General features: G+C 24.6%; 2 protein-coding genes across 2 annotated transcripts; both read right to left on the reverse strand.

Annotated features, from left to right (window-relative positions):
- Nucleotides 1-1,286: 1,286 nt before the first annotated feature.
- Nucleotides 1,287-2,219, reverse strand: LOC128965130 (probable elongation factor 1-beta/1-delta 1). The gene is made up of 3 exons (XM_054311785.1): nucleotides 2,177-2,219; nucleotides 2,018-2,058; nucleotides 1,287-1,653 (listed from the first exon to the last, which is right to left on the reverse strand). The coding sequence occupies exon 3, from the start codon at nucleotides 1,649-1,651 to the stop codon at nucleotides 1,343-1,345; it is 309 nt and encodes a 102-aa protein (XP_054167760.1). The 5' UTR covers nucleotides 1,652-1,653; nucleotides 2,018-2,058; nucleotides 2,177-2,219; the 3' UTR covers nucleotides 1,287-1,342.
- A 3,393-nt stretch (nucleotides 2,220-5,612) lies between these two features.
- On the reverse strand, nucleotides 5,613-6,260 carry LOC128965277 (uncharacterized). The gene has a single exon (XM_054311924.1). The coding sequence runs from the start codon at nucleotides 6,255-6,257 to the stop codon at nucleotides 5,613-5,615; it is 645 nt and encodes a 214-aa protein (XP_054167899.1). The 5' UTR covers nucleotides 6,258-6,260.
- Between the last annotated feature and the right edge of the window lie 9,892 nt (nucleotides 6,261-16,152).

Here is a 16,152-nt window from a genome sequence, read left to right on the forward strand (position 1 = left end):
TAATTATAATAATTGATTATCACTACACCATATACCACCACAAGCAGCATCATCAGCATCACCATCAAACAAACAAAAAACTACCAGTGCTTGTATGTATGTATGTGTGTGTGTGTGTATGTTTTAGGATGATGTGCCCAGGTCTATAAATAAATATAATAATAATAATAATAATAATAATATATGCTGATTCACACATAAACACATTTGATGTTGAGGTTCAAAATTTTTTWTTTTTTTTTTGATATATATATATATAATTTACATTTAAAGTATATAATGTTTTTTAGTAGTGGATATGTACGATAATAAACTAAAACCAAAACAACAAAACTATAACTTAGACTGAAAAAAAAGTTTTCAATGATTTCAAAGATTAACATCATTAGTGTGTGTGTGTGTGTGTACTATATGTACAATATGTTGTTTATACAGTATATATATACTGTAAATATATATATATATATATATATATATATTGAAAATTTTTAGTTTTGTAATAGACTGTCACGTAGACTATTGAACAAAATAAAAATTTAGTCTAAATTAATCAAATCAAACAACATATATATATATATATATATATATATATATATATATATATATATATATATATATATATATATATAGAGAGAGAGAGAGAGAGAGAGAGAGAGAGAGCTCAATGTTTTCATAGATTATTTATAAATAATTTTTTTTAATTTTATGTCTACAATGCAATTACATAATAAAGTTTTTTGAATAACAATTTTCTATTTATATATCAATAATAATAATTATAATAATAAATTTTTAAATCAATTAAATTTTTTCATAAAATCATTTTATTAATAATAATAAAGTAGTAATAATAATAATACAATAATTATATAATATTACATAATACATAATAATACATACATACTATTATTTTTATTTTAAAAATTAAAAATGCTTAAAATTACAATAAAAACTCTACACATATATAAACGTATATATGATATAAATATATATAAATATATATTCACAAAATTATTTTTTATTATTCACACATTTAACACTTATATAATAATAATAATTTTAAATTATAATAATAATAATAATAAAAACTTTCAATATTAAAACATACGCACACTTACGCACTCATATCAACAACAAAAAATCTTACGCATACCTAATAATAATAATAATGAAATTAAGTAATAATAATAATAATAAGTATTAACACGTATTCAATAACTATATATATATATATATATATATTTATAATTAAAAAAATCTATTATATTAATAAATATATATATATGTAAAATATAGTAATTGTTGAAAATTAATAATAATGATAATTTTTAAATTTAAAATTTTACATTGCTGCAATATCCTTATTAAACGATTTGACATCAACCACTTGGACATAATCACGCAAACCGACCGTCAATTTTTCGGTCAGCTCATCGACTGTCAACTTATTATCCTCGATAACCGTTACGATTTGTAATTTATTATAACCGCATGGCATCGGTATGAGTTCGGCATTACCCCAGACCAGGCCGTCCATCGATATCTGCCTGAGCTTGTCCTCCATGGCTCGTAAATCGGTTGTTTCGTCCCATGGTTTCAGATCCAGTACCAAATGGGCAATGATTTCGGGTTCAGTAATTTGATCGGCCATTACTTTATTAGTTAATTAGTTTTTTTTTTAAAAGTAAATAATATTTATTTTAATTTTTTTTAATTATTAAATTAATATAAAACTATTAATAAAATAAATAGATATTAAATAGAAATTAATATTTAAGTTAAATTTTAGCGTTAATTATAAATTCTATATAAATTTATACTTAAAAAAATAATTATTGAATTAAACAATTAATTTAAATAATATATATTAATTAAATTATTACTACTGTAGAGTTAGTAGTTTATTTTCTCTAAATTAATTGATGAAATAAATTATAGTAATTATTAGATTAATTTATCTTTTTTTCTAAAAAAAACACAAAATATATAATTAAATTAAATAAATTTTTTTCAATACTTTTCTTTGTTTGTTGAATATTATATAATAATAATAGTTGTCTTCAAATTATAAAACACACACACAATGAAAGTTAAAGAGAGAGAGAGAGATTAAGTACTGAATTAAAAATATATTTTTTTTAAAAACTTATTTTAAATTCAATATAACTTTTTATACTTTAAAATATTGTAACGTTTTTATTGAGCTTTTTTTAGTTGAAACAATACACTAGTTTTGTTTTAAAATCAAAACTTATATATATTTTATATATATATAGTATAGGTTCCCAACCAATGCAATGTGTTATGTAATAATTATAATAATAATAATAATACTGTCTTTAATGTATTGTATGACAACTTTAAAATCCTAAAAGATTGTTGACTTTATGAGAAGCAGCCGTTATTTATATACCCCACACCCCTTACTATACACACACATAAAATCACGCATCAATTTTTTTTTTTTTTTTTTGGATACCAGTGCCAGAAAATTTATAACTATACTTGTAGAGAGAGACTAGAGAGAGAGAGAGAGAGAGAGAGAGAGAGAGAGAGAGAGAAGAGAGAGAGAGAGAGAGAGAGAGAGAGAGAGAGAGAGAGAGAGAGAGAGAGTACAACAACATATTGATGATGACTACCCCCACCCACACCCCCCATTTTATTTTATAATTATATAAATTATATATATATATATATATATATATATATATATATTAGACAAATGCGCGCATCATAAACACAAAAAAAAGGTTTAATGTTTTAATGTACATAACATTATGACTGTATATCATTGACAATACTTAAGCAAATGCTATTAACATAAGTAACTATTAATAGATTTTAATTTTGGGATAAATAATTTATACATAAATTTATATTTAAAATTATATGCAAATACACACGCACACATATACACACACATACACACACATACACACACATACACACATACACACACATACACACACATACACACACATACACACACATACACACACATACACACACATACACACACATACACACACATACACACACACACACACACACACACACACATACACACACACACACACACACACACATACACACACATACACACACACACACATACACACACATACACACACATACACACACATACACACACATACACACACATACACACAAATGCTTACTTATATATATATACATAAATTACACATAAACAATTAAATTAACACATTAGTCAATATGTTTGAAAACACTTTCAAAAATATTAGGACTATTAATATAATGTTTCTTTCAAATCAAAAAAAAATAAAAACTAAATAACTATATTTTTTTCGGGGAAACATAAACATGTTTTCAACAAAATTTTATTTTCAAAATTCACATACCATGATAAAAAAAATATTTAGTTATTTTTTCAAACAATTTTTTGTTGTTGTTGTTTGATTGTATTGTATTGTATTGTATTATAATAATGGTATTTATATATATATTTATTATATATAATATAAATTTTTCATGATATAATTAAAGTTAATTTTATTGTTTTCAAATCTGTTTTTTTAAAAAAGTGTAACATTTTTAACATTTTTTGCAATTTTCCTTTAATTTCCCAATTATTTATATTTAGTTTATATTCAAATTAGTCATTCAGCATATTAGTGATATATATATTAAATAAATAAATAGATTTATTTTTGATATATATATTTATATAGAAATTTTAATGTATATTATTATAATACAGAATAAAATGATTATTATTTAATATAAATGCAAATTAAATAATATTAAACAAAATTTGCTCAGGATTATAGTAATTTAATAATTTAAGAAAATAAAATTAACTAAAATAATAATTATAAAAATAAACTATTTATCTCTAAAAAATAGGATTTTTATTTTTATTAATTTTAAAAAAATAATTAAAATATTTATATAATTAATAAAAATATTGTATTGTAATTAACATAATTAATATATTAATAAAATACTGATAAACTTGTAAACCATGGGCAGCTACTACGCCACTACATAGTTGTATACCCTTTACATACCGGTGCCCATTGCACTGGCCATTATTACATTGATCAATCAATCCATCTAATAACAATTGCATATTTCTAAACCCATCAGGGTTGCACATTTCCTATATTATAGTAATTAATTAATTAAATAAAATAAAAATTAATTTAAAAATTAATTAATTCATAAAAACTACCTTGCCCAATTTTATGGCACAATCGTAGGCTATCCATAGTAGACAGCAACTAAACTCTAGGGTATCAGTAGCATGGCCAACTTTTTGACGGACACATGTATTGGTCAGCTTAGGTATGATTTTTGCTAGACATGGGTCAACATTATTATTATTATTATTATTATCAATTAACTGTACATTTATATCAGTTTTATTATTATAATTATTATAATTATCAGTATAATTATTATTTAAAAAATAATAATTAAAAATTTCACTAGTATTAAAGTTATCATGATCAATATTAGTATTATTATTATTATTATTATTATAACAATATATATGGTTTAAATTAATTAAAATTAATAATAATATTTTATATAATAATATTAATTGTAACATTTTGTTGTTGTTAAAAAATTATTATTATTATTATTATTATTAACAATATTTTATTAGATAAATAACAATAAAGTATTTAATATATAATAATAATTGTTTAGATTGTTAATACAAAATATTTTTTTATTGTTATTTAATAAATTGTTTCTTAATAAACATTTATTTTATATTTTAGATTTTGATAATAACTATAGTAATTATTTTATGATATACCAGTAAACAAACCAATAATTGTTATTATTATATTAAATAAATATTTTTATTAAAATTATCCATGTACTTAAAATCTGTAATTATTATTATTATTATATATTGTAGTAAAAATACCTTGGTAACTATAACAATACTATAATAATAATAATAAATAGTATTTATTATACTATATAAATTGTGTTATATAGCTATTTATAAATTAGAAAATGTACAAGTATAGTTTTTTTAAAAAAACTATTTTATTTTTATGATGTAACTATACTTATATATTTCAAATTTTAAATTTATTACAAACAATATTTCAAACCTAAAAAAATATGTCATAATTTGTATAAACAATTTATTTATATTTATTTTAATTGTTAGTATTAAAATATTACTAAAAATTAAAACTAGAAATATTAAATAATATTAATATAAATTTTTTTACAAAATAATATTTATTTAGAAAAAACAAAACAAAATTACTTAAGATTTTAATGTCATAAATATTACAAAAAATTTTTGTTAATCAATTTATTATAATTAATATTAATACTACTAATAATATTTAATAATATTTAATTAATTAATTAAATAATTAAAATAATTATCGTTTAAGTATTAAGATAGTATTTATAAATTTATAATTATATAATAATAATAATTATTATTATTATTAACTACACACACAAAATGTATTATCCATTAAATATTATTCAAATATTATATTTAAAAAAAAATAAAATAATTATTACATAATAATAATAATAATAGTTATAACCAAAAAAAAATAATATATTTATATAAATATTATAATTATTTGTTAATTTTTTTTGACAGGAATTTCGTGTACTTTAGGCGACTCCTTGTGTTTCGTCGGCTCCTGTTTTTTGAGCTCCGGTAGCGGTACCTCAATGGCCAACTGTCCATCGGCTGTTAGTAGTGACCGGATTTCATCGATGTTGGCCTCCGATGGCAGACTATACTGATAGTGATATTCGTGTAGTTGTTTGCAATTACCGTCACTGCCACCACTGCCGCCGCTGCCACCCGTTTCGGTCTCCAAACGGGCCCGAACAGTGACCACCCGATCGGCTGCCGATACATTTACCTGGACATTGTCGGGTTGAAACTCGCGGCCCAAATCCAGGGTAATTTTGTACAATCGTTGACCATTTTCGCCGACTGTTTCCGCAGCAATACCGTATAGATCGGGTCGTAGACCGACATTAAACGGCTGCCACCGAACCAGACCGCCGGTAAACGGCGACATACGATGGTCTAAGTCGCGCCACAATCGGTTCATCGACCGCTCCATGTCATCGATTTTCTGGAACCATAGGTCGGCGGCCGCCGAGCGCCGACTGCCCGGCCAGTAGTACTGGCGGACACCCTGTAGTTGTCCGCCCGGGAGTAGCCGTTGGCAGCGTAACAGTGGTACCAAACGTAGCATTTTATGGGATGTCATAATTTATTTAGTAATATATATATATTCAATAGATATATATATATATATATAATATTTCACACTTTTTTTTAAATTAATAAAAAAAAGTTATTTAAATAATTAGTTATTATTATTATTATTAAGTAAATCGGGAATTAATATATATTTTTTTTGAAACACACTAATAGTTGTTAACTATTTTATTATATTATATAAAATCAATTGTTAATCAATTTGTATATTTGGTTAGTCATTCAAGTAAACTACCTGAGCTTTTATATAAAATATTCAGTATATATATACTGTATATACAATAACTTTAGAGATATTTCCCGAAATTTCTAGCATTTATTACATCAGACTATTATTTATTTTTTGTATTATAAATGTATAGAGAATTTACTAGTGTTTACCACAAAAATCCACAATAATTTTTATATTATCTAAAAAAAATATTTTTAAGAAAAATATAACTTTTCTACAAATTCAATAAAAATTAAAAACTCATATATTTTTTTATAAGAAAATTAATATTTAATAAATAGTAAAAATTATATATATTTTTTAATTTAATTATAAAGAATTTTGTAGACTGTTCTAGTATTGTTGTATATATATTTATTGGACGTTATTTATGTATTGATTTTATTTTGTACGTGTGTAAATTTATTAACAATATACAATATATACACTTACTTTAATATTAATATATATATATTATATTGTAACGGCATCTATACGTAAAAATGTTTGACACATTTAGTACAATAATTTAGAAAATTCGAGTGAGTTCGAGTCCAGTCGAGGTTAGCAATCATTTTTTATTTATTTTTTTTTTGAATTTTTACAATTTACACAATTAAATATTTATGTTATTAATTATATTTAATTAATATATTAATTAATACTAGCTAAAACATTTTTAAAAAAAAATAATTTTATTCTAAATTTTAATAGGTTTAAAAAAATAGCTAATATTATTGATATTAAAAAATTATTAATTAATTAATTAAACTTTTTTTTAAATAAAATAAATTTATAATAATTTCTATCGTCAGTAATTTTTTTAAACATATTATTATTATTTTTTTAAATAAAATATCTAGATACTTTATATATACAGTATATATATATATATAATTTATAAATAATGATTAATTGTAATACCAATAAAATTATAAATATAAATATATATTTTCTAGAATTTTATCGAAAACATATTTAATTTATTTTTTGATTATTATATTTATTTGCTATTTGTCTAACAAGTTTACAGTGACCAAGTTAACTTTATATATTAATCCTGGACATTCAAAAATTAAGTTAATTATTTATAATAACAATAATAATAATAAAACATTTTGAACACTGAATTTTCTACATATAATTAATTTTTTTTAAAAAATAATTTTTGATTAGAATTTAATTTATTTTGAGTAACTATCCTATTATTTTATCTTGGTAAAATTTACAAAAAAAAATTATATTAAATCAAATTAATCCAGTTTACTATATATATATATGATATATGATATATTGATAATTTTATTTTATGGTCACTATACTACAAACTACAGGTACATATATTAATAGATAGGATAGGATAAAGTTAAAGGTGCGTAAAGTTTTTTTTTATTTGCACTGCAAGCTCATAGGCCTATATATATAAGCTGCTCATCCCTTATCAAATAAAAATTACATACAGAAGCCAATTGATATAAGCTATAGGTGTGTGCGTAACTGTGTGTGTGTGTGTGCTATTATATAATAGTCAAATCATAATATATACAATATATAATAATATATATATTATATGATTATTATTGTTGTTATTATTATTATTGAAAGTTTTTTTTAAATGTTAAAACTAATAAACTAATAAACTAATAGTAATTATTTTTTGTTTGTTTGTTTAAAAACACATATTTAAAATCTAAATAATAATAATCTAAATAAATTGAAAAATAATAATAACAATATATAAAACTAATAATTTATATTTTATTTATTAATATTTTCTAAAATAATAATAATAATAATTAACATCAATATCTATAATACAGTGGCCATGAAAATGATTTCATTTAATGTATGTTTAAGATATTAATTTTATTTTATTTTTTAAAAAAAAATAAATAGTTAAAAAAATTATTTTTTAATATGTAAAATTTTTATTATTACTATCATTATATGATATATAATATGTATATATGTATGTGATATATATATATATATATATATAGGACTTATTGAATGCCGAAATTGGCAATGAATTTATGTTTGACGATCATCGGGAACAGGGAGGCGAACTAACTGTGCGATTGACTGTCAAAAATTGTTTACAACAACAACAACAACAACAAAATGTTAACATGCTAAATCAAAATAATAATAATAATAATAATAATAATAGAAATAGTAGCATGGATAAAAATTATCTATGCCAATTGATGATGTTGGATAATAATCAAAATAATAATCAAAATAATAATAATGATAATGATAATGCTAATTTTGATGATGAACAACGGTAAGCAATTTATTTATTTTTTTTAAAAAAAATTGTATCTAGTTTATTTTAATAATAGTTTTTTTTAAATATTTAATTGTGTTTATGTGTTAATTTATAATTATTAAAAAAACAATTGTCTAGGTAACATTTTTTTTAAAAAAATGTATCTAGCATATTTAATAATTTTTTAAAAATATTTAATTGTGTGTGTGTGTTAATTTTTAATTATTTTTAAAAAAAACTATTGTCTAGCTAACATTTTTATTTTTAAAAATTGTATCTAGTTTATTTTAATAATAGTTTTTTAAAAAATATTTAATTGTGTGTGTTAATTTTTAATTATTTTAAAAAAAACTATTGTCTAGCTAATATTTTTATTTTTAAAAATTGTATCTAGTTTATTTTAATAATAGTTTTTTAAAATATTTAATTGTGTGTATGTGTTAATTTTTAATTAATTATTTTTTTCAAATACTTGTCTAGGTAACATTTTTATTTTTTTTTAAATATAAACATTATTATTATTTTTTGTTGTTGAAAACATGAATATCATATTATATGATATATATGTATAATATTTTTTATATATATATATTATTATTATCATTGTTTAAATGCACCAAAAAATCATATTATTATTATATTAATATGAAATATACAGTGTGTGTGTGAGAAAGAGAGAGAGAGAGAGAGAGAGAGAGAGAGAGAGAGAGAGAGAGAGAGAGAGAGAGAGAGAGAGAGAGAGAGAGGTATAAAGTAATCAAATTACATCAAAAATATAGATAAATATTTCATATATATATATATTAAATTTTTTGTCAATTTATTAGTATACTATACTATACAATATACAGTATTATGAATATTATGGTATTTAATTATATGGAAACAATGAAAAAAAATCAATTACATTTGAAATTGTATTAATTTTTTTGTATTGCATAGTTAGATGCATATCTAAAACAAAACAAAAAAAATATAAAAATTTCTATTATATTGAAATAAAATACTCTCTATACGTATATATTAAACTTTCAATAATAATAATAAATATTATTCAAATTATTTAGCATTAATATTATAGGCTATATTCTATATGTATATGTGTGTATGTATATGTGTGTATGTATATGTGTGTATGTATATATGTGTGTATGTATATATGTGTGTATGTATATGTGTGTATGTATATATGTGTATGTATATGTGAATATGTATATATGTGTGTGTATGTATATATGTATGTACTGTATATGTGTATGTACTGTATATGTTTGTGTATATGTATATAAAGTATATTGATAATTATTAAATATTTTTTAAATGTCAATTTGAAAATTATATTTTATGTAATATATTTGATGTATTGACGTATAAACTAATTTGTTAGAAAAATATTATCTATTATATGAATATTATTTAATACATATACATTAATTATTATTATTATTATTATACAACATAGTTTATTAGTATAATTAGAAATAATAATTAACAGTTTTTTTAAATATTAATAATTATCAATTAGTTTATATTATATCCTATATTAGACTATAATTTTAAACAGTCATTAAAACCTAAATAATTATTAAAATTTAATTTTCAATTTTAATTATTTATGTTATTGAATAAATTGTTTGAATAAGTATTCAATATTTAAAACTATAAATATCATTTTAAAAAAATAATATTATATAAATAATATATAAAAAATTTAATAATATTTTTTAAATAAAAACTTTATAATAATATCATATTAAAAAACAATTTTATTAAATAAAATTATTTATTATATAAATATAGTTTTTTTAAAATGATATTTATTTAATTATTTACAATTAAAACCTATAATATAGTTAAATAATATTAATAATAATAAAAAAGTTTTTATTATCAAATAACTATTTCCAAGAAAACAATTTATTTTTAATTTATTATTAATCTCTCTCTCTCTCTCTCTCTCTCTCTCTCTCTCTCTCTCTCTCTCTCTCTATTTATCTATTTATTTATACAGCATTATTGACAAATAGTTTAATTTAGTGTCAAATATAATGTTTTTTTTATTTTATTTATATTTTACTGGCTATTATTTTTTTGACTTTATCACTAAATATCAAACAACTAAACTATACAAAACAATTTGATATAAATAAAAATAATATCAAATAAAAAACACTATACACTGTATATACTACAGGCAAAATCAAGCAAAATAAAAAAGTTAATCAGCAAATAGTAATAAACACTAAATATATAATGATTAGAGATTATCACAGATTATGAGTGTCCAACACGATACTACACACACACACACACACACACACACACACACACACATACATACATACACACACATACATACATACACAAACACACACACATATACACACACACATACACACATATACATACTTACATACATACACAAACCCACATATACATACTTACATACACACACAAACACACATACACATGTACATAAACACACACATACTTACATACACATACATACACACATATACAAACATACATATACATACATATACATACATATACATACATATACATACTTACATACACAAACCCACATATACATACTTACACACACACACAAACACACATACATATACATACTTACATACATACACAAACACATATACAAACTTACATACACACACAAACACACATACATAAACACATACACACATACTTACAAACACATATACATACTTACATACATACACAAACATATATACAAACTTACATACACACACACAAACACACATACATAAACACACACACACATACTTACAAACACATATATATACACACATATACAAACATACATATACATACTTACATAAATACACACACACACACACACACACACACACACACACACACATAGACATAAAGTGCTAATATATATCTACTACAGGTGCTCATCATATTGCATGCCATTCCACATAATCATTGATATTAAATTGGAAATTGTTTTGTTTATAACTTAAACATCTCTCTCTCTCTCTCTCTCTCTCTCTCTCTCTCTCTCTCTCTCTCTCTCTCTCTCTCTCTCTCTCTTTCACTTACAAGTTATATAACTGTATATAACATAATATATATAACTGTAAATTAAGTGTTTATTATTGATTTCATAATTCAACTATAACTGATAAAAAACATTTATCTCACATAATAATAATATCTTTGAAAAACAAAAAAAAATGATATCAATAATAATCATAATATCAAATAATAATAATAATAATAATAATAATAATAATCGTACGATAGGTAAATAGGAAATATCATTTAAGGTTACTATATATTGCTATTAAAAATAATAATAACACATAAAAAATCAACAATAGTATCATTAGTTATAGTAATTGATATTTTTTTAACAATGATTTTAGACCTAAAAATAAAAATTGAAAGATTTTTAATCTTAATTTTTTTGTGATACTAGCGTTTCTCTATAAATTAAACAATTTTTTTTTATTTATTATAAATAAATACAAATAACTTTTTAATATTATATTATATATTAGAAAATAAAACATCAAATAACATAAATATTAGTGTATTAGATGTCTATAATATACAGGTATTATATGATTAAAAATTTTTTATTTATTTATTTTTTACAACTACTGTATAAACAGATTAAACACCAAAAAAACAAAAAAGTTATCAATAGTTTTGTTTTTTATGATTATTTGTTTGTTTTTTTTTGTGATTAATTCATAACCATTTAGAAAATTAAAAACTTATTTCGTGATAATCTATTATTATTATTATTAGGCTATAATTAGACACAATTTTTATTAAAACTTTAATAATTTAATTTTTAATTAAAATAAATAATAATTCTAACAATTATTAGCTAACTATAAAAAACAAAAAAAAAATTTCAATTTTTGATTTCAATTTTCACTTAGAAATGTTGAACAATTGATGGACTGTTTGGACACATGCGGCATAAATTTGGATGAATTACGCAAACAAAATCACTCGGAGATAGAGAAGCGGCGCCGGGAGAAAATCAATACATTAATTAGGGAACTGGCCAAACTGGTACCCATGTGCAATGCCATACCCAGTGCCCGCAAACTAGATAAGCTGACTGTAATGCGTATGACTGTCCAGCATATTAAGGCCATTAGGAAACGGTCGGCACTGGACCAGGCTATCAGTCAAGCGGCTCAGCCGTTAAGCGATCAACATATCGATAGGCTATTACTTGAGGAATGTTATGTTGGGAAAATTATTAGAGGGGTTGTTCACATATTACGTTCGCACTTTTTTTTAGGAAATCTAGACCCCTCCCCTCCCCTATGTTCGAAATTGTTCGTATGTAGTCATTTTATAAACAAAAATTACGTTCTCATGTCCCTAACCGCTACCCACACCCACCCCCACCCCCACCCCCGCCACCACAAGAAATAAAATATTATTATTAAAAATGCGAACGTTCTTATAGTATATATCCCTACCCTCCCTCTCGTTCGCAAAAAAGTTCGCTTAGGCTAACCCTCCCCGCCCTCCCCTCAAATGCGAACGTAATATGTGAACCATGCCTTATTATTATTATTATTTTAATATATAAATATAGTTAATTAAAAATATATTTTTTTTAAAAAATTAACCTATATAAAACAAGATATTTTTATTTTTGTGTTGTACAAATTATTATTGTAATTATTTTTTTATTATTATTTTTTATTTGTGTGTTTAAATACATATACATATATATAATATGTGTGTCCATTAAACGCACCTATAGGTAACTGAGGGTTTCCTGTTTGTTGTATCGTGTGATCGTGGTAAAATACTGTACGTATCCGAAAATGTTAGCCAGACACTTAATTATAATCAGGTATTTAATTTAAATTTAAATTTAATTTAAAAATTAAATAAATAGTAATTTTTTTATAAAACATAACTATAGAAAAATTTAATTATTATTAATTAATTTTATTATAGAAAGATCTATTGGGAATCAGTTGGTTTGATATACTACATCATAAGGACATACCTAAAGTCAAGGAACAGTTATCTCTATGGGATGTATCAACAACAACAACACCATCATCATCATCGATGACGACGTCCAAACAGGATGACACTAATAATTGTAAGTAATTTTTTGTATTATATATTTATTATAATTAAAATATATATTAATATAAGATAAACTTAGTGTATATATATATTATATCATTTCTATAAATGTGTGTTTAAACTGTTGGAAAACTACAAAAAAAAACAAATAAATATTTATATATATAAAAAGTGATATTAATAATAATAATAATAACAAAGCTTATGTATCTTTAAAAAAAATAAATATTATATTAATATAATATATTAATTCAATGGTCTGTATGCTTAATAATACTTTATATATATATAATAATATAATATAAAGTTTATATATATATATATACAGTAAATACAGTAAAAATTATTTATTAATATATATATAAAACAAACTATTTTACTATAAATACTATCAATTATTACTATATATATATGAATAAAACTAAATTTCCGATTAAAACAAACTAACTAACCCTTAACCTAACCCTCCGCCGCCCCCCACCCATCTACCATCCGCTTACACATTACCCTCTGATACGTCGTAAAGCTTGCGATAGCACCGGTATGTCAGCAACAGTATCGTCAACACAAACACAGCTAAGAGATCATCAATCAGTGGTGGCGGCGGCGGCGTCGGCGGCATCGGTAGGCGACTCTGATGAAGGATCGGCGGCTATACACTCGTGTCCGGGCAGTAGGCGATCGTTTTTCTGTCGCATGAAATACAAGTTTCATATGCCATCGTCGTCCACCACCACCACCACCACCTCCTCGGCCTCATCGGCCAAACAACAACAGCGCTTGACATCCAGTTCCTCGGCATCGACAACAACAACAACTACTGTTACCAATAGTACTACTACTACTGCTACTACAACTCCTACCATTCAAACTACTAGTAGTAGTAGTACTACTGGTGGTGTTGCTAATACACCTACCGGTGCTGCTGCTGCTAGCAGTGGAGATGGTGGTGGACATGTAGTTAAGGGACTGGCCTACGGTAAAAAACGTCGCCGACTAAACTGTCTAAGCGATCGCTACTGCGATCTCTATTGTATGGGCTATCTTAAGTCGTGGACACCCGAATCGGCTGCAGCTGCCGCTGCCGCTATCGGTAGTCCCGCCGCCAACCAGTCATACTTGACATCGGGTCAACAAAAACCTACCGCCACCAGTGGTAGCGGTGTCCAAATTGACGACAACATTGGCAACGGCATAGTCTCCGATGGCATTATCGGTGGTGGCGGTGGCGGCACCGGTAGCCATATGGGCGGCTGTCTGGTAGCTATGGCCCGTGCGATGCCTCAGTTCGATAGGCAACATTCGGCCGACAATCGGGAGTTTCCAGTCAAACCGTTTGAGTATACATCCCGGCACAGTATGGACGGCATCTATTTGTTTGTCGATCAAAGGTTTGTGTGTTTAAAAAATCAAAAACTACCTGTGCTTATGTTATCTCCTAACATTTTATCCATCTATACATATATATATATATAGAGTCACACCATTGTTAGGCTATTTGCCGCAGGAAATGCTGGGAACTTCATGTTACGACTACTGTCATCCGGACGACATTATTACACTGGCCGAAAGTCATCGCACCGGTATGTATAGTATAGGTCATACTACTATATACCAGTTCCCCCTTTTTACTTCTAATACTATTTTTTAAAAAACACACACATTTCTAATATCAAATGATAATAACTAATATATATATATATTTTATACATCCCCTCCACCCCTCCCGTCCCACACACACACACTTAAACAACACAGCACTGATACTACCGACCAGCGATAGGCGCACCACTACCACCACCAACAACAACAACACTTCAACTATACCCTACCGGTTCAAAACCAAACTGGGCACCTACCTATACTTGTCCACCCAGTGGCGGACATTCAAAAACCCATGGACCCGTGAGTTCGAGTATATGGTAGCCGTCAACGAAAATGTGGCCACACCTGACCACCACCACCAGCAGCAGCAGCAGCCGTTTCGTGTGCCAATGTCGACCAGTGCCGAAATTGTTGCGTCCAATACTACTATTGGCCAGGGCGGTGGCGGCGATTTAAAAACTACTGAAGCACTTGAGGCCGCACCAGCACCAGCACCACCACTACTACTACAGGCGACATCAGAGTCACTGAGCTATAGAAAACAACATAAAGACAACACCAGTCCTATACAAACTGTTTCCGTAATGGCCGGCAGTTCGCGGGTCGGCACTAAACGACAGCATCATTTGCGTTGGTCATCGCCATCGTCGGCGGCGTCGTCGTCGTCATCGCTGT

This window comes from Oppia nitens, unplaced genomic scaffold (genome assembly GCF_028296485.1).
Source record: "Oppia nitens isolate AA-2021 unplaced genomic scaffold, nextdenovo-longstitch-racon4-pilon3 scaffold16_pilon_pilon_pilon, whole genome shotgun sequence".
Classification (NCBI taxonomy): domain Eukaryota; kingdom Metazoa; phylum Arthropoda; class Arachnida; order Sarcoptiformes; family Oppiidae; genus Oppia; species Oppia nitens.

Excerpts from the sequence above, each read along its gene's own strand:
- LOC128965130 (XM_054311785.1), bottom strand. The coding sequence starts at position 1,651 with ATGGCCGATCAAATTACTGAACCCGAAATCATTGCCCATTTGGTACTG.
- LOC128965277 (XM_054311924.1), bottom strand. The coding sequence starts at position 6,257 with ATGACATCCCATAAAATGCTACGTTTGGTACCACTGTTACGCTGCCAA.